This window comes from Saccostrea echinata, unplaced genomic scaffold (genome assembly GCF_033153115.1).
Source record: "Saccostrea echinata isolate AGI-Se365-2 ecotype Australia unplaced genomic scaffold, CSIRO_AGI_Sech_v1 ptg000057l, whole genome shotgun sequence".
Lineage (NCBI taxonomy): Eukaryota > Metazoa > Mollusca > Bivalvia > Ostreida > Ostreidae > Saccostrea > Saccostrea echinata.
Window position 1 is genome coordinate 755,323 of NW_026889806.1, and position 20,749 is coordinate 776,071.

General features: G+C 32.3%; 1 protein-coding gene and 1 long non-coding RNA gene across 2 annotated transcripts; one reads left to right on the forward strand and one right to left on the reverse strand.

Moving 5' to 3' along the window:
• Positions 1-76: 76 nt before the first annotated feature.
• Positions 77-7,440, reverse strand: LOC133174028 (collagen alpha-6(VI) chain-like). The gene is made up of 7 exons (XM_061309069.1): positions 7,028-7,440; positions 3,653-3,867; positions 3,468-3,506; positions 2,526-2,642; positions 1,945-2,094; positions 1,545-1,690; positions 77-182 (listed from the first exon to the last, which is right to left on the reverse strand). The coding sequence occupies exons 1-7, from the start codon at positions 7,363-7,365 to the stop codon at positions 78-80; spliced, it is 1,110 nt and encodes a 369-aa protein (XP_061165053.1). The 5' UTR covers positions 7,366-7,440; the 3' UTR covers position 77.
• A 6,535-nt stretch (positions 7,441-13,975) lies between these two features.
• Positions 13,976-15,472, forward strand: LOC133174261 (uncharacterized). Its single transcript, XR_009719102.1, has 2 exons — positions 13,976-14,177; positions 14,831-15,472. It is a non-coding gene; the product is annotated as an uncharacterized LOC133174261 (long non-coding RNA).
• The last annotated feature ends 5,277 nt before the right edge of the window (positions 15,473-20,749 follow it).

The following is a 20,749-nucleotide window of genomic DNA, read 5'->3' on the forward strand; positions in this document are numbered from 1 at the left end:
CACTAGAAAAATATGTATGCTTGTTGAAATTATAAAATGATTATTGTTCCAGACATTCAAATTTTATTTACACTATATTAAACGCCAAGGTATTTCCAAAGACATTCCCTATTCCAGCAACAGTATATTTCTCCACCACCACTGCTCAGTACAAAAGATTTCATAATCTCACAGTCATCTGCCTAAAAAATTTAAAGATGTATGTATGACGTCAATGAAATATGGAGATAACGAATAGTAATCATGCTCGAAGTCCATTAAAGTAATACAAATCAGGAGCAGAGCAAACACGGAGGTGAGATCAGGTGCCATGGAGGAGTAAGCATCCCCTGTCGACCGGTCACACTTGCTGTGTGTTCCTTGTCATGATCGGGCAATCGTAAAATTCCCTAGATAATACAGTGTGAAAATAATGACCAAACAATTACATGTAGTATGAAAAACGTCAGTCAGAATTCGAGTTAATGATAGATTGTATTTGCTAACAAGGTCTTTGTATCGACTATATAACTTGCAAAATGATGACCGTGAACGAGACTGTTGACATCTTTATTTAATCAATTTGTTTGTCAATAGCTTGCCTCATGTTATTAATTATTTGTATGTAGAGCATGCCTTTGCGTATCGAGTCAACTGAGAGACATAAACTCCATATGCAGGTGACAAGGGCATATTGCTACATAAACAAGGTAGGTTGACGATAGAAAAGTTGAAGTCATCACGTTTATCATAAAGTTTGGTTGTTAGGTCACCATTAACGTCTTTTTCTAGTAAAATATCCAAATATGAAACAGATGTTTCAGCCTCTGTGGTATCTTTTATTTCGAGTTCACTGGGACGTAAAGAGTAGACATATGAATGGAAGTAATCATTGTTAATTGATAATAGGTCGTCGATATATCTAAATGTCGAGTTGAAAGCCACCGCAAGTGTTATCTTCTTCTCATTTATAAGTTCTTAAATAAAGTGTACTTTATATGAATTTAGAAAATATGTCTGCTAAGAAAGGTGAGCAGTTGTTACCCGTGGAAATTTCGAAAGATAGTTGGAAAACTTAATCTCCAAAAACTGCATAGATATTGTCATTCAGAAACTCAAGCATTCTTTTAGTTTCAACTCCGGAGTACTTGTATGTACTATCAAAATATTTTAGAATAAAATAATTTTGCATTTGAACAATGACAAGGTAAGTAAATTTACGAGTTCCATTTATATTGAAAAAGCAGTTATCTATGATGCCAAAAAGTAAAAAAAAAAAGTATCAGAAATCTAAATCTGGTTCCAATAATGACTCTGCATAAGTTTTAAAGAATACATCTCTAACACTAAATGTAAGTAATTTCTATCCTACATAATATATAATTTTGACTTCCACTACACTCAATTTCAATGCTTTTGTCATTGAAGTAAAGAAAAGAATCATCCAAAAGTCATATTGACAATGATTAATCCTTTCAATTTAATTTCCACACAACAAATAGACCCCTTTTTTGCATAAAGTAGTTTTCTTCAAAGAAACTTAATGTTGAATATTCAGGGTTTACCCTTATACAGTGAGTGTTGAATTTCCTGCCAGACACTGAGCGCACCATACACACATTACTGACGTCACAAGTCTGATTCCAAACACAGGAGAGTGTTTCATCACATGTTGGACACTCCGTTTTATTTACTGATCCTGAAAACGTTATTGAATAAAAAAGATTAAATAAAACAACAAAAATTTATCTAGTGTTGTTCTTTGAAATATATACACTGAAAACGTCCTGTTATTTTATCTAATTTTTGTTCAGGTTTGTCCAATGACGTTTTCTTTAGTGGGATATTTTGAATAAATTGTAAAAAAAAAAAAAATATAAGGAAACAATATGGTTTACATATACATATGAAATTTTAAAATCCAATAAGGTGTAGATATGGAAAAAATATAACTGTATTGATTGCCTTGTGATATCTGAGCAGTGGTTAGAAGAGTTTTAGTTGGTGTGTTTGTTGTTGATGTTGTGATATCAGATATTGTTGTTGTAGCATCCCTTGTAGTTGATGGTTTACTTGAAGTTGTTGCAGTACTATAAGAGTAGGTAGGGGAACCCCCTGTGAAATACAAAGCCTCCAGAAAAAGTCTTTCATACGAGTATCTTTTATTTGACTCATTCATCATCTAATCGAACGAACAGTAATTTCTATCCTGTATTTAAAGAATATATATTTTTCGTTACACATGACTTCATAAAACCTTTAAATAAACTGATGACATACATTATGTTTTGATATGTTGTTAGTTATGGGCAATTATCTTCTTATTATCTTGGATTATCTGAGTTTGGAAATTAAAATATCCATTATCCCATGAATTAAAGTTTATTCAATAAATAATCTTTCTGAATTCAGATATCGTATTGTTACATCATAATTCGACACACCAAAATCTTGCTCTTGAACTATAATAAGAATTGGTATATATACTGTTTTGAATTGGAGTGTGTTTGATATCAGAGAAGACTCTGGATAATATTTTAACAAACCATTACAGTATCCGCAGTAAGCCGGACAGTTTGTCCGAGCCCAGGTCTCATACGGTGGCATACAGTAATATTTTTCAAACTGGTAACAGTTGTCTACCTTGTCCACACAGCTTAATCCTGAAAAATAAAAATAAAGTCTACATTTTGAAAATAAAAATGTTCTAATGACAGTATGAAACTAAGGTATGAAACATTACTTACCTGGACATATAAGCATTCAAAATATGCAAATTTACAACCATATCGCTTTTGATTTTTATTGTTATTCTAGTTTTAAAGAATGCAAAGAAAGGAAGGTATGAAACACTGAGGGACAGTACTCAAAGAAATTGTTAAGCTAATGATTGACAGAGCATAAAGAGAAATAAGGAAAATGTTTGTTAAGTAATAAAAAGGGAAAGAAATTTGGAAAAAAGTAATGTTTTGTACATACATTTATTATTCAATGACTGTTACAACACACAATGTTCAAACCTTTATGTGTTGTAGTAGAGGTTGTAGGTACCGTTGTTGAAGTAGGAATGTGCGTGCTTTTTGTGGTGGAAGGAACTGTAGTGATCCACGTCATATTATTAAGAAAAATATTCTACACTTTTTTTTACTTTAATTTTTTAATTCAGTTATTTCAGTCTTACATTTGTAGTATAATCATAAGATATATATGATCACAAATTTTATTCTCAAGTCGAATTCATCAATCATCGAATTACATGCTTTTGGTTTCATATTATAAACATATTCTTGTGAACACATATTTTTTTTTTAATATAAAATAAGATTAAGACACAAAATGTTAAGATTTAGAAGTATGACATTGAATTTACTTGTAAATTATAGTCTTCCTCCTTCTTTTGTGTAAGTCAACATTCTGTATTCAATATTTAGAATCACAACTTACCCAATACTGAAGAAATTGTGAAGTTAATAAAGTAGCTCAGTTACCTGGGGTAGTGGTTATCCTCCTTTGTCTCGCCACTGCACCTATGAGGGCAAACATTTCTTATCATAATTACTATACATGAGTATTTCAAAGGTGATATACTGTAAAGGTATTAACCTCTTCTCCCCAATAAAAAGGTTTGGAGAGATAAATATTAATTTAGGACTGTAATAACATGAATACTTACAAATTCTTTGAGCTACAGCATCTGCATTGTGGTTAAGATCTGCAGAATCAGAGACGGCAAAGTAATTAGAGGGATCCCTTGTTATCCTTGTCAACAAGTTAGCGTTACGTACGTTCACCCCAATGGCTATAACATCGATTCCTTTTGATTGCATCAAATCGATTGTGTGGTTTAATTCAGTTTGAACATCTTGTCCATGGCTACTTTGCCCATGGCTACTTAATCGTAAATGAAAAGGATATTTTCAGACATTTGTGTGCAGTCAGCATACCTGGTTATTATGTTATTTTAATAATATAAACTATTGTGTAATAATTAAATTCTCCAAACTAATTCTTTTAGCTTAGGAAACAGAGAATGTCAAGAAACTGCGATATTTCTTTATATTTTATCTGAGTTAGACTGATTTAATTCTCTCGGTGCCAGACAATACATTCAAGTACATTGCAAGCACTAGTTTGCTGAAGAGTTTACTTAACTGCAGTTATTTCAGAGTGTCATTTAAGGCTGATAAGAGCTTTTAGTTCTATGCCAAAATGACAATCTTTACCCACACTGTATCGCACCTTGCAAAATTGAAACCTCTGTTACCGTTAACCACCTGGGGCCCGTTTTACAAAGGAACTTACGACTACGACCAAAAGGATCAGTGCACTTAAGCTATGAGAGTTGGATCCCGGTGCTTTGCCAATAATAAATTTTCCAAATTTATAAACTTTCTGAATCAGAATTATTAAACAATATTTTAAGAGCAGGGTTTGATATATTATATCACATAAAAATATTAAATAATGCCGAGCGACACTGGTTTTTGCGACAGGGGTCTAGCAGTTTTGTCACATTTCTATTGTTATTCATATGCATACCAGTTTTCAACGACATTGTTTACATCGAGCCGCAACTTGTCCATTCTTCTCATTTGCACAGAATGTGTATTTTGATTTAAACTTATACATATCCAAAGGGCAATGTTGGACAATTTACGGCTCATATGTAATTTTTTTTAAAAATTCTCCAAACTACGCTTGGGTTAGCTACTAAATTAACAGGTCACCGAGTGTCAACCTATTTTGACTTGTTTGATATTATAATCACTTTACTCACGTGACATTCCACTGTTCGATATGCTTTCATTGTGTCTATCAATGGACTTCAGTGCTGTACACACGGACATGTATTTAAGTACAAAATCTGACTACGTACCTTTAATACGGTGAATCCTAAGATTTTTCGAATCTTATAAAACTGTATTAAGAATAGGGCAATGCTCTATTTCTTAATACAAGTCTTAACTTACCTTTCATTTTTAAACCAATCAAAAGTACTCACACTGTGGTCATCCTATTTTTATCATAACAAAAAAACAGCACGTGGTAAATAATGGTCGACTTTAGCAGTAAAAATATCGAAAAACTCGTTTTATGGGAAGAAGATCAAAAGGAGTAACTACATGTAATTGTAAAAGTTGCTCAAATGCAGCGTTATCTATTCTAAAGAAGTTTTTATAACTACTGGGGTCTTCTCTTTGCACCTCATCTAACGATGCATTGTGTGCACCACGTACATATACGAGTGTTCCGCCGCTGTTTCCATTACGATTTTTTTTTTCAGTTTTAATGCAATGCATAATACGATAACAGATACTGCTAACAGAACTTCGTTTTCCATAATTGAGAGAGAGAGAGAGAGAGGGAGAGAGAGATATTGCGAGGGAAACACGTAGAAATCCCTAAAGTCTATTAACAATCTAATAAAACGTATAAATGTGTGTACAGGAAAGTATTATAATACAAATATAATACTTGTATTATATACAGTAACTACAAATCTCACCGGTTGCACCAGCCTGAACAACTTCAAAATAATGAAGAATTTTGCGAAAATTTTATTAGGGTCTTAAAGTTTACCTTGTCTGTTTCACTAAATTGTGTTTTTCGTTTGGTATTTTGAAGGAAATTCTGGTACTGCCAGTGCATATCAAGTGCACGATTAGCATGATTAGTATGCAGCTGTGTTAGCTCATGTCGCCTCTGTATTATGGTCTGCAGGCATCTACAGACCCATCCCTAAACACTAGTATCATGCCTGACAATATTTGGATTGCCGAAATGAAAGAGATATTGAAAACATAAGCGAGTGATTATCGACATAGTAACGTTGTAGAATTTTCGTTGACCATGTTTTTAAATCTGAAATATACTTGTTCCGTCAATAAAATGTTAATTTAAATTACAGATAGTTTGTATTTCTTGGAGTTTTCATGTTAACCTAGCGACTCAAATTTAAGTTAAAATTTTATATTTCATTTCCGAATGTTATTTATCTATACATGCATGTAATAAAATATGTACCACCGTGAGTACTACATACATGTATAATTTGTTTCACTACACGTTTGTATTACTCTACGTACTACATGTACAGTGAATTACGATTAAATGTAGTGTGACATCGAAGTCATGTACATGTGAATCTTTCTTAAAACATACATTCATTCTTTGAATTGAAAAGCATTCAGCATATAAAACGAAAAATGATAAAGCTAAAGAAAATAGAGGGGGCATTTTTTATCATATACGAAAACTTAAGATTGATCCAATTCGGTGCTAGGCATCAAACATCTGGTTACGAATCATGAAAATGATCAATATGTATGGCCATGAATCATTTATTATTTGTGTGAATCATGAAACTACACAATCTTTCTCTCCTCCATTTAAATTCATACTGTAGAATCAATCTGGAAATAATGTGCAAATGTTTACATTCCACTTCCATGCGATTTAAATATTTCCGCCCATTTGCGGGTACCTTTAAATTCGAAAATGGTCCAGTTCAAATTTCCGGAATTTTAAGGCTTATACATGTTCTTTTCAATGACGTTGTGTGGAATTATAGCAATATGTTTAACAAAAAATTCGAAGTATAAATATCAAAAGCATATGTATGCACAATAATCATGGATTAATTTAGCAATATAGTCTAATTCAAGGCTTAAAATGGGTGACCGAAAAGGCTCCAAATGACACTCTAAAGTGCACTCATTCTTTAATTCTGCTTATTACTTTCTATTTTACATTAATTTGAAAATGGTTTAAATATAAAAAAAAAACAAGGATTTAGAAAGAAAATTTTATCCTGGCACATTCAAACAGAATCATTAATTGTGAAAAAAAATTACCTAATTAATTAACTTAAGATGTTGGTCTTTATCGTAAATTCTTTTGTAAAACGTGTAAAACGGACCCCTGAACTTAAATTCAAACGTAAATCACTCCCTGGTTTAATGACTTCATGCAAAACAGGCATGTGATCAATGTTATTTTTTGTAGAAAACAGAAAATATAAATTTAAATTACATGAGATAGTACTTACGATTGATGACTGGGAGGATGACTGTGTGTAACAACTCCGTCAGTTAGAAGAATTACAATGTGACTGCTACTGGGCCTAGCTCCTCGTTCATGTTCAAAACTGGAGGTGTGAACAAATTTAAGAGCAGATAATGTGTCCGTTTGCTTTGCTGTGAAGCTGACATGATGAATCGCGCTTTGTAAATGACGATCGTCTGAATAACTGTTCAGATCAAATTCACGATGAGGTGTACTGGAAAATGTCACTAAACCAACTTGAACCGTGGATCTGCTAATAGTAAACTTTCCAACAAGATTCTCCACGAAATGAAGAACGTCTGAAAAGCCTTCTGGCGTCATACTAGAGGAAGCGTCCAAGAGAAACACAACGTCTGCTTCAATATGCCTGCAATCATCTATGTTTCCAACATTATTGCTGATAATACATGTATACTACTATTTTGAGATTTCACCATAATGAAATGAAATTTTTGGCTGGATGTCAGTGCATTAGTTAAATAATATTCTAAATTGTGTGTCTCATTCACTGTTTCAAACCTGAAATTTCCACAAGTTATTCATGCTAAGGCGTACAAGCGTTCAAAAAACAGCAAAGATTTCAGTCAACTTTGATTTTGACTCAAAACACATTTTGTACGTGCAGACCTTTTACATTTTTCAATTGATCTGTATTTTCAAAAAAATCTGAGATAAAAACATTTCGTCTGGTTTTAGGATAAATTTGTTTTCATAAGATTTTTGACTTTAAATTATCAACACGAGCAATTTCATGCAATCGTCTTTGATGGTTCATTGGTACAACTATGACATAAATAATTGATAGAATAAAATTTTCACCATGTTTAGGATATGCATAAAAAAGAATGACAATGATTTTGTAAGTGTTCCATTCAATAGGAAAGTTTATATTTTATCTTCATTTGTAAATGAAATTGCATAAAATTCAGATTTGTGTTTTTCAAATGCCAGACAAAACACCAAATGGATTTTTTTTCATGTATAACCCTATACTTACAGAAAAATAATAATGGTAATTTTTTTTATAATCTAGTTTTTAGGAAACATCCCCCTTTGTCACAATTGAACGTTATTTTACCATTTCGTGATTTTTTGTTGTTGAAAAAATCATGATACTTGATATTACGACATAATTATCCTTTAATTTCTTTAGAATGTGTTTGGTTTGGTCATTGAATAGTCGTTTTAGTAAACCATAAAAAAAATCAAATTCAACATATATACCTGTATAATATCTTTATATCTCACCTTTAATCAACTGCGTTTGCAGCGTATCCAAGAAGAACGAACAGCAGTCTATTAAAGTTGGGAAAAAAACTTCAATATAATTGTACAAATTTTGAGATGTTCTATGTAGAAAATTTCTATTTTTAAAAACAAAAAAATTATAAAATAATTTTAAATCAACACAAGGGAATTGAATCACAGATTCAACTTCATTTTCTATTCTAACAATTACCATGTATACAATTGCTGCATGACTTTTATTTTATACCCGTAATACTCTTTGTTGACATAAATCTTCTTTTTAATTCTTTAATATCCCACCTTTTCTGCATAAAAATATTTTCTTGCATTTACCTAGCCGCTGAATGATACTAGAACGTAAAAATTTGAAATTTTTCTGAAATGAAATACCGATGCTCGCCCCTCAACTCTGGAGCGAGGTAGTAGAAAAGTCCGATGATAACTAGACGCACCTGACATTAATTTAATAATCATTATACCATCTGAAATGTTTTCAATTCAATATGTATCCATTTTCTCTTTGGTTTTAAAGGAACTTTCTAAGGTGATATTACATGAACATGTACAAGTGTGTAATGGATGAATAACTTTCAAAGATGACATATCCCTGTATTGAAGTATTTATCAGTGCTGTATCATAGTATGAAATATGAAGATAACGAACAGTAATCAAGCTCAAAAGTCCATTAGTACAATACAATTTGGGAGCAGAGCAAATAAGGACCCCTGAAACAACAGAGATGAGATCAGGTGCTCTGAAAGTGTAAACATCCCCTGTCGACCGGTCACACCTGTCGTGTGCTCCTAGTGATGAACAGGAAAACGTAAAAATCCGTAAATAATTCAATGTGAAAATAATGGCTTAACAATTTGTATGAAAAACGTAGGTCGACATTAGACTTAACGATAGATTGTATTGCTAAAAAGGTAATTGTGTTCGACCAAATACTTTGCGAAATATTGACATTAAACGGGGCTGTTGATATTATTATTTCATCAACTTATTTGTCAAAAGCTTGTCTGCTCTAGAAATTGTTCGTACGTAGAACATGCTATTGCGTATCGAATCAATTGGGACACATTTACTCCATACATGTAGGTAATAATGGTAACTGCTACACAAATAAGGGGCGCTGATGATAGAAAAGTTGAAGTTTACACCTTTATCATAAAGGTTTGTAATCAGTTTTCCTTTAATGTCTTTTGCTGGTAAAATATCCAAATACGAAGCAGAGCAGTCAGATCAAATGGTGATTTTTATTTCGATTCATTGGGATATAGATCAAACCAACATACAATTGAATTGAATGAATAGAATTGAACATGAATAAACAGATCATGTGGTGATTTTTATTTCGATTCATTGGGATATAGATCAAACCAACATACAATTGAATTGAATTGAATAGAATTGAACATGAATATTGTAAATTGATAATACGTCGTCGATTTATCTATATGTTGAATTGCACGAAAAAAATTACACAGCAAAAGACTTCTTTTTTTCTTTTTGAAGTTTTTGAATTAATTATGCTTCATATGTATGTGAAAACAGGTGAACTAATAACGGGGTGCAATTAGTACCAATGGGAATTCCAATAGATTGTTAGAAGACCTGATTTCTTAAAAGTACAATTAGATAAACAAACTTTACCACAAAGCGCTAATTGGGAGTGTTAGGTAAAAGAGTTGAAAAGTTGTGATCTTCCATTGAAAAAGAAAACTCAAAAAATGTATGATTTGTACAGTTTGTATTAATTAGTGTGTTAACTTTAATAATTTTGAAATAGGAACTGATAAGGTATTTTAAGATGAAGGACCAAATAGTATGTAAATTAAGGGTTTCCAGTCGTCTGTTGATAATCCTGTGTAAGGTCATGAAGTTGACAAGCAAGGTAAAATAGACTGAAAGACGACCCAAAGTGCTGATATATGATTTACTGGTCCGGTGACTTATTATGGAATGCATAAAAATTATATTAAAGAAATATTGTTTAAGTTTATTTCATAACTGTAGTTTATTTTATATGAAAAAATAAGGAATTGAAGATTATGAAAACATTTTTTTAGTAATGAATTCCTAGAGTGTTTTTTTAAAATAATGTATAGAATTTAATCGGCATGCACAATTTAATCGATTATAAAACAATGAAAAAAATTTAAGTTTAGTAGTAAACTTTCATACTTACAATTTAGAGATAAAACCAGTAAAAATATATCTAAAATTCCTGAAAAAAACAAGAAGTGAACTTTAATCATTTTCAAAATTTCTAAGCTTGTACACTTTTCCGAGACATTGTACAGTAGTTTACTTACGTGAGGCCATATTGTACTTTATCCTTGCCTTTCCAAAAACACTCTGCTCTCATAGGTTATATTATATAACACGAATCGTGACCTTATCTTTCTCCAATACTGTATATTCTATGGTCCGCTATTCAAATTAGGCAATGTTCTATGTACTTGAACATTTTATAGTACATCAAGGTTGTCCACCTGTTAGAATTGCGACAATTGTCTAACAAAATATTGCAAAAATACAATATAAGAAAGACAAAATGCTTGAAATAACAACGTGATCTCTGAATGAAAATTAACATCAGTATTTATAGCCATCAACACAAACATTTTACTGATTAGCTGACTGTTTCAGATTAAATTTACCGTTTTATTGTGTCAAATCATAACATTTTCGAATAGAGCATGAAGGTTTTGAACTAACATTCATACTGTCTTTTTGACACCCCTCCCCCCTTATCAATAAAAATATGCATTATGACTTACTTTACAGTTTCTTTAAGGACAGACGATACGTTCCTCAATAATATATAATTTTTTCTAAGATTTTGTCATTGAAATATTGCTACTTTAACATGTTTACTTGCAAAAAATTGAGGTACCTTACCAGGCATTTGAGCAAGATACCAGAGGATGTTTTTCCTATAAAATCATTTTGGAAAAAAATTAATTAGCCAATAACACATTTTTTGGTGTTTCATTTTTTAAAAGACAATTAGAAACAAGTTTAGAAATCAGAAGGTAATTAAAATTTTGAATATCTTCCACATAATTCGAAGGTATACAAAACAGATATTTGAGGAACGTATCGTCTGACCTTAAGTTATCATAATGCAAATTTTTATTTATATAATAGTGTTGTGCTTTGCATGTACTATGCCTAAATTGTCAGGATTTCACACATGGTGACGAGCCGGAGGAGAGTGCACTATGTGTCAAACCCTGACTACTACAGTTACTAGTATTTAGGCATAGTAAATGCAAAGTACAACACTATTGTTATTATTATGCTGACTGTTTTATGAAAAATACAATCTAATAAATTCCTGTGTGCAGAGGTAAAATCTCATTGATAAATTTTAAATAGCGTTTTCAATTATCTCTGGACTTTGTGTAATGATGTGTAAACTGTAATAAATAGAGTCTCAACTCATTTTTATTTGTTTTAATTATATTTTTTTAATTTACGATCAATGTTTTGGGCAACGTGGAAAGAAATTTTGACCTCTACTACCAAAGTGAATGTAATTTAACGAATTTATGAAGGAAGTTGTTTGTGATAAAAAAAAAAAAGTAGCCCGAAACACATTTTATGGTTTAAATTACTCATTTCCAAAATCACGGGTTAAAAGTCTTTATGGAAACATTGACAAAGTGTTCATTTATTTTCTTGCAATTTTTTTCTCATTCTGATTTATATTTTATCTTAATCACATAGGTCTTGCAGATTTTGAAAATAAGTTGTCCTTAAACATATTGAAAATAAATAATATGCCTACTGCCAAGAAAATAAATAATCCGTCTCTTGTCCTCCTGAAAATAAATATTCTTTTCTGTAAAGGCTTAAGAATACATATTTATCAATTTTTAAACGGAGGCATGCTAATGACAAATAAAAGGATGTTACAAGGATTTCTATTAATTAAAATAAGTAAGTTTTCCTTAAATTCTACGGTCGTTATAATAACCTTTTGAGTAAATAAAACCTATCGTTGGGTCGTATTTTATCTGCCATGGTTTATACCAGAAATTTACATAATTTACTCAGAGCATAAATTTACATAATTTACTCAGAGCATGCTCTTATGTATCGAATCAGTTGGGAGACATAAACACCATATGTAGGTGATTTGGAATATTGCTACATAAATAAGGGAAGTTGACAATGGAAAATCTGAAGTCATCCCGTTTTACATACAGTTTAGTTATTAGTTGGTCATTATCGTATATAGTCAGTAAATTATGTAATTTTAATCATTGCTTTTATACTAAATTTGACTACGGAGTACTCCGTCTACCTGAACAATACATTGGACTTCGGAGGGTTTGACCGGTCGACAGGGGATGCTTACTTCTCCAGGGCAACTGATTCCACATCTGGTGTTTCAATACATCCCTGGTTTTGCCCTGTGCACGATTCGTTTTTTTTTTTTTGGCTTGATTTATGAGATTGATCACTGTTTGTTATCTTCATCTTCTACATTGACATTGGTAAATTTTGAATATACTGGGTGAAGTGAACGAAAAATATACAAAATAACATCATGCTGTAAATTTTGCACTTACCTGTAACCTGTGGTCTAAAAAATCGGGATTGACGACAAGAGAGTCCCAGTGCACAGTGTATATTTATTTTGCCCAAAAAAGTGTGCTGTTTCTGGATTAATAAACTGCCATGTAAAAATATTCCTAACCTTATATTCCTAGCTAAAGTCTTTTGCTATTGACACAACAAAACATTCTTAAAAGCGTTATTAATAGCGCTAGCCCTTTTGGGTCTGAAATTGAGACAATCAAAAATTTAGCATATTTATACTGCCATTTTGGGAGGCAAGAGGTCTAAGAATTTTTTTTAAATCAACTTTTGTGCACTTGAGGTAAGAATTTGGAGAAATAAATCCAGAACCAAATGCAATTTTTTGTGTGCAATAATACTCTAGAGGACTATTGAACATATATTTATACTTTCCTTGCAAATTTAAAAATCTTTCATTCAATCTACAGGTATATTCTCCCAGACAACTTTACTGTATGGTGGTATTGAAATTCATGTAGAGTTTACAAAACCCTTATGTTGCTATACGTTGTACGTGACAAGTATATCATTTAAAGATTTTTATACTTATTCTTCTCTCGCTACACACAGGTGTAGCAGGGGTGACAGTATTTTTTTTTCTTTTAAAAAGAATGTTCTGTATCCCTTACAACTGTCTCGGTACGTAAGAATACTAGTGTAGATTAGCACTGGTCTGTGTTTCTGTAATAATTTTTTTTCATCCCATAATATATTAGTATTTTCGGGTAACAAATTTATAAATACAGAAATAAGTGCCTGTGAATATTAACGATTAACATTCTGTCTAGGGGGGCAAATGATAAGTCTGTACTAATTAAGGTAATTTTAAGTCCGTTAAATGAACAGTGAATTCAATTCGTAAAAATGCATACATTTATTTCAACACTTTAAACTAAAAATATAGGAAGAAACGATAAAAATATGATTACTTATATACACATGTAATAGTATTTCATTTTGGATACAATTATATATAAACTGGAAGGTGTACACTTATTTTTACTGTTGTAACAAAAGTCAGTTACGTTCAAACAAGGAAGCATGATTAAATATTGTGTGATAAGGTCGTTTATCAATTTGAAAGGGGGATTTTCTAGTACACTATAAACGAAGAAAAGGAGGTACCTGTGATATTTTTACGACATGAAAAGTAAACAGTTCAATCCTATTGCTCATAGTATGAATGGAAATTATGCACACAAAATGGCGACCACCTCCAAAACTGAACAAAACTGTGGTAAGTGTCTCTTGTTTATAAGATGAACATTAGCAACTTTACCTGATACTTAAGGTAAATTATTACACAGCATCACAAGAGGAAAAAAGTTTGACTGAAGCTAAATTAGAAATAATCACATTTCAGGGAGGTGTCTTTATCCCCCTTTCACTAATATAGGTACCCCAACACTGATAGAATTATACAAGTAAGTCTGACCCTGTGGCGGGCCTATGATTTCTTTGATGAAGTCCCAGAACGAGCTCGGAGAAACAGAGAGGGGGACTCGGAGTAAATTTAACATTGATATTTGTGGGTTCAAATTCATTTTCCATCTTATTTTATTAGCAAGTGAAGAACTGAATACACAACGTTCATGCTCCCTTTAGTTTGCTGTCTAGAATCGAATAATTTGGAAGATTAAGGTTCATAAACAATCTGCTCACTCATATAAAATGTTTCTTTAACGCTTATGATTTTCCAAAAGAAATGTATTTGTTAAGTAAAATACAAACAATTATTGCAGAGCTTGCAGGGCAAACTCGGGAAAAAAAGACACTTCAACTTGACAGATTTATAAAGGAATAATGGACATTTATGCCATTAAAAGTTATCTCTCTTATCAGAGTATCGATGAACCTTAAAAGACTCATGACTATTTTTCAGGTTTTCTTTAACTATGAAGTATCTGATAAAAATCTTAGATATATTTTATTTCTTTTTAATAGGTTGAGTGGCCATCTAAAAGAAAACAGAATAAAGAAATAGAACATGCGCCAGGGGGAAATATTCCTGTTAGCTTTTGGAATATTACTTATATTATTAGCATCAATATACTTTTTGAGGTGCAATAAACAGAAACTCAAGGATTGTTGTACAATATATTGCGAGTGCTTCCTATCACTTGGAGATTGTGCATGGTGCAGGCAAAGACTCTCATCTGTGTTAAGAAGATCCAATGGTGAAATAAGTACAAATAGACGAGACGTCAGCACAATTGGGGATGAAAATCCGGGAATTTATAATGTTAGCTATGATCCCCCGTCCTATGACTCTGTGATATCAGACAATAGAGACCCTGATTTGCCGACTTATGAAGAAGCAATATCTCATGTTAATGAAATGGAACGGAGTGCAAACAAAGCATGATTTCAGTGTGTGTGTGTGTGTGTGTGTGTGTGTGTGTGTGTGTCAAAGAAGCATGAAACCAACTGCAATAAATGAAGGGTCATTCGAGGCCTCAATATAGTAATACTGCAAATGGAAACGTCATGCTTTTAGAACACTGTTAATCATGTTGAGATTTTCTCTGCTGTCAAAGTAGGTTATCAAATTCATTGTATGGCAAATAGATTTTTTATTGCTTTAAACAGTATTCAACTATTTAGATCACATAAGTCACTTTTATATAGTATTGTCATTGTATTTAGATTAGACTGGGAAAGTCTTTAAAAATCTTCAAGATTCCTGTCTGTTCAAACCATGTTCTCTTTTATAAGGATGGAGCCTCAGAAAGGGATTTACATACAAACATACACGTCTTTTTTTTTAAACTCTACTTAAGAACTATTAGGCTGCAAATTGTCCTAATTAGTATGCCAAAATTCTTGTGTATTGTAGATTCAAGATTGTTAACTATGGTCCCCAAGGTACGGATGGGGTTACAAAAGAACCTTTTAGGACAAAATCTTCCTAAGAATTACAGCAACAGATTGTCAAAATTAAATTTAAATCCATAAATAAGCAGATTTAAGGCTATCCATTTTATGCTGCCTAGAACAAAAATTAGGACAAACAGTTTGTTTTAATTTTGATTTGAAAATCTTATTTTTGAGAACTACTGGAATTTGTATGCATCTTACAGTAGTGTTTCATTAAGTATGTTAAAATTTTAATGATGACATGTAATTAAGGATGAATAGGTGAAGGGGTCACTGGTATATGATAGAACTTCAAAATAAATCTTCTCAAAAAGGATAAGACTACAAAATAATATGAAAATATCATCATATGAATTCAAATTTGTTAACATTTCCCCCCTTTGAACAAGCAGGATGCATACAGATTATCGGTTATTACAATGTTAAAGGTAAAGATAGCGAACAGTGATTGATCTCAAAAATTCCAAAAACAATACAAATATGTGAACAGGGCATAAAACACGGACCCCTGGAAATTCCAGAAGTGGGATCAGGTGCTTAGGAGGAATAAGCATCTTCTGTTGACCGGACACACTTGCCGTGAACCCTATATATTAATCAGGTAGACGGAACTATCAATTCAGTACAAAAAACAGAGGCCTAACAATTGGTATGAAACAAGTTAGCCAAAATAAGACCCAATGATTAGGTAATGTTTACTAACAAGATCATAAAATTTACGAAATGCTGACTTAACGAGGCTGTTGAAATCCCTGTTACATCAACTTATCAGTAAATAGCCTGCCTCGCTTAAAAAATTGATCGTATTCAGAGCAAGCTCTTGAGTAATGAATAAGGTGGGAGAAATAAACACCATAAGCAGATGATAGTGGAATATTACTACATAAATAAGGAAAGTTGACGATTTAAAAGCTAAAGGCATCTCGTTTGTCATACAATTTAGTTGTCAATAGGCCTTTATCGTCTTTATCGTCTATAGTCAGTAAAACATCTAAAATATAAAACAGATGTGCCAGAATATGTGGTGTCTTTTATTGTCCCCCGCTTTCACTTTCGCGAAAGCGAGGGGACATTAAATCTCATTCGTCTGTCAGTTTCTCCGTCTGTCAGTCTGTCTGTCACAAAAACTTTAACCTTGGCATAACTTTTGAGTGAGAAGAGATTGGACTTTCAAATTTCACATATACATTACCTATAACAAGACCTTTCCAAATATACTGTGATTTTTGACCCCGTGACCTTGGCCTTGAAGTTTGACCTACTTTTCAAAAAAATCATCATTACTTTAAATTGGTCATAACTTTTGAATGAGAAAAGGTAGGGATTTATTATTATACCTGTATATTACCTGTGACAAGACCTTTCCAAATATACTACGATTTTTGACCCCATGACCTTGACCTTGAAGGTCCAAAATTTTATCTTTACTTATAACTTTTGAGTGAGAAGAGATAGGGCTTTTATATTTGACATGAACATTACCTGTGACAAGGTGTTTCCGATTATGCTATGATTTTTGACCCTTTAACCTTGACCTTCATGTTTGACCTAAATTTAAAAAAAAATAACTTTGGTGATTTCTTTTGCTTGACATATGATAGGGCGTTCATATTTGACAAGTGCATTACCTGTGTCAAAATGTTTTTGAATATGGTATGATATTTGACCCCGTGAGCTTGACTTTCAAGTTTGAACCAATTTTCAAACATTTCATGAGTGTTGCTAACTTTTGAAGGAGCAAAGATAGGGCATTCATATTTGAATCGTGCATTACCTGTGACAAGAATTTCCAAATGTACTATGATTTTAAATCCCATAACTTTGACCTTGAAGTTTGACTTAATTTTTTAAAAGTTGAACATTGCTAAAAACTTTTAATTGAGAGAAGATATGGTATTTACATTTGACATGTGCATTAGCTGTTTCAAGACCTTTCCGATTGTATACACTGTACTCTGGTTTTTGATATATATATATTTTTTTTACATGTGCATTACTTGTGACAAAACATTTCGGATTTTATTATGATATTTGACCTCATGACCTTGATCTTTAAGTTTGATGTAGTTTTGAAAAGCTTAATTTATGTCTTTTTGTATAATGCACAAACAAGAGAGGACATACTAACAAGACAGTTACAACATGCTATATATAATGACATCCCATCCACTAAGACACCGAAAGCGGGGGACCACAATTCTTTGAATTTGCTTGTTTCAAGTTCACTCGGATATATTGAGTCGACATACGAATGAAAATAACTATTGTTAATTGATAAAACATCGTCAATATATCTGAATGTCGAATTGAAAGCAACAGCTAGTGTTTTTCTCGTCTCGTGTAGAAGCTTTTGAATAAATTCTGCTTCATAGAAATAAAAAAAAAACAGGTCAGCTAATAAAGGAGCACAATTAGTTCCCACCCCCGGAATTCCAACAGTTCGTTGGAAAACTTGGTCTCCGAAGACTACATAAATGTACGTTGTCAATGAGGAACTTCAGAGTACTTGTGTGTACAATCAGAGTGGTTTTAATGAAGTAATTTTGCTGATGACCAATCACAAGGTGTGAAAATTTCGTTTCGTTTTTATTTAAGAAGCAGTTGGATTTAATGGGGGAAAAGGAAGAATAAAGGAAAATACAGCTTGGTACCAATAAAAATGGCTAGTCTCTTACCCAATTGTTTTAATAAATGTTACATTTTATTTTCTTCATTACTGTTTCTTTGTTTGCCTGTTTTCGGTAAAATGAATACTAGTAGCTGATTTGAAAATTGCAATTCTTTTTAAAAACATCTGTACAAATTGATGGTTTGATGTTAGCATATTACTATTTTAAAAAGATTGTACAAATGTAACGATTTGCACACAAACAATAGAATTCTCGGAAATGCATTTTTAAAGCAACAAACAGGACAAATATTTACTAGTATTATTCTACTCAAATTGTCTCAAAGAAAATCTTATGCTTAATGTAAATTTGAAAAAAATTCAGTCATTCAAAATCTCTATAATCAAAGATATTGCATGATACTTACATGTATTCAGTGTGTGTCATTGCTTTGAAACAGGCATCTTACACTGATAAGTATAAGGGGGCTCGATGTGATCTTATGTCTTTTCTACAATATGAAGTAAAATTCATACAATCAATTAGAATCATGGAGTATAATAAGATATCTCAAATTAGTATAATAAGATATCTCAAATTATTTAAAAAAAAAAAAAAGAACAACGTAAACAAATTCTATCAATAATAATATCAAAATTTAAGTTATAGATTTCCAACAGAATCAATGACATGAAATATGGAGATAACGAACAGCATTCAAACTCGAAAGTCCATTGGAACATAACAAATTTGGAGCAGAGCAAACGCCGACCTCTAAAAATATCAGAGGTGAGATCAGGTGCCATGGAGGAGTGAGCATTCCTGTCGACTGGTTACATCCGCCGTGTGCTACTTGTTATGATCATGACAGACGGAAAAATCAATAGGCAACTAAGTTTGAAAATAATGGCCTAACAATCTGTATAAAAAACGTCAGTCAACATTCGACTTAACAAGAGATTATACAGTTGAACTTCATATCTCGAAGACTGTTATCTCGAATACCATGAATAAGTATTTGGAAATTCCAACCACTTATTCTTTAAGTATTTTACCCCTGATATCTCGAATCCTCGGACTCGGTTTTTTTCTCGGTCCCATCGAGTTCGAGATAACGAGGTTTGACTTTACTTGCTTACATGGTCAATGTATCAACCATAGAATTTGCGAAGTACACTTTATGGGCTTTTGATTTCCTTCTATCATCAACTTATTTGTCAATAGTTTGCCTCATTTAGAAATTCTCAGTACTTAGAGCATGCTCTTAAGTATCGAATCAGCTGTAAGAATAGAAAAGTTGAAGTCATCAGGTACATAAAGTTTTATTGTAAGTTTTCCATCAAAGTCTTTCTCTAGAAAAACATCCAAAGATGAAACAGATGTGCCAGGCTTAGTGGTGTCTTCTATTTCGAGTCAAAAGGGATATATCGAATCAACGTAGGAATGAAAATGACTATTGTTTATTGATAAAACGGCATTGATATATCTAAATGTCGAATCGATTATTTGTTTGTTGCTTAACGTCCCTCTCGAGAATTTTTCACTTAAATGGAGATGCCACAACTTGCCGATGGAGGGCTACATATTTTGACCTATACTCGGACCTCAGGACCATTGAGCAGTTAGGGATCTTTTTCGTGCCAGCGGCTACTGCGACTCGGGACCTCGGTTTATACGGTCTCATCCGAAGGACCGGTCTCCACGTCCCGCAGTGGGATTCGAACGCTCGACGTAAGGATCAACTCCTTACTCCGCAACTCTAAAGCAGATGCTCTAACCACTGCGCCACACAGGCGACAAATGTCGAATTGAAGTCCACAGTAAGAGACTGTTTCATTTCATGTACAAAATTTTAAATAAATCTGCTTCATATGAATACAAATAATAAGCATCTGTGTGTGGTTAAATCGTACTCGATGTGATGTAACAAAAGATATCAAAATTCATGCATGAATATTGTAGCAAATTATAATTTTTGAGTGGTAGTATCTTCAACTTTTACATACATGTACGTAAATACCACAATATAACTCAAGTTCTCTTCAAATCGATGCAAACATATTTTGGCTATTTGTATTTCATTATGATAATTAATCTGGGGGAATGAATCATAATTAAGAATGACAGATCAGCATTTTTGTTCATTATGTGTTATTTACCAGGTGAAGGATGTGAATGTAATGTTGATTGAGTGACAGTTATTTAAACAATAAAAGTTTCTTTGTTTATACGGGGATGAACGGTTGTAACATTGCAGGAAAAATTCGTATCAGAAAACATGACTAGGAAAAAAGCGTGGCGATCCCAGATTTGAAAAAAAATTGAAAAGGGGTGGGGGTTCCATGCCTCAAGTCTCAAAACGATAAAAAAAAGAACG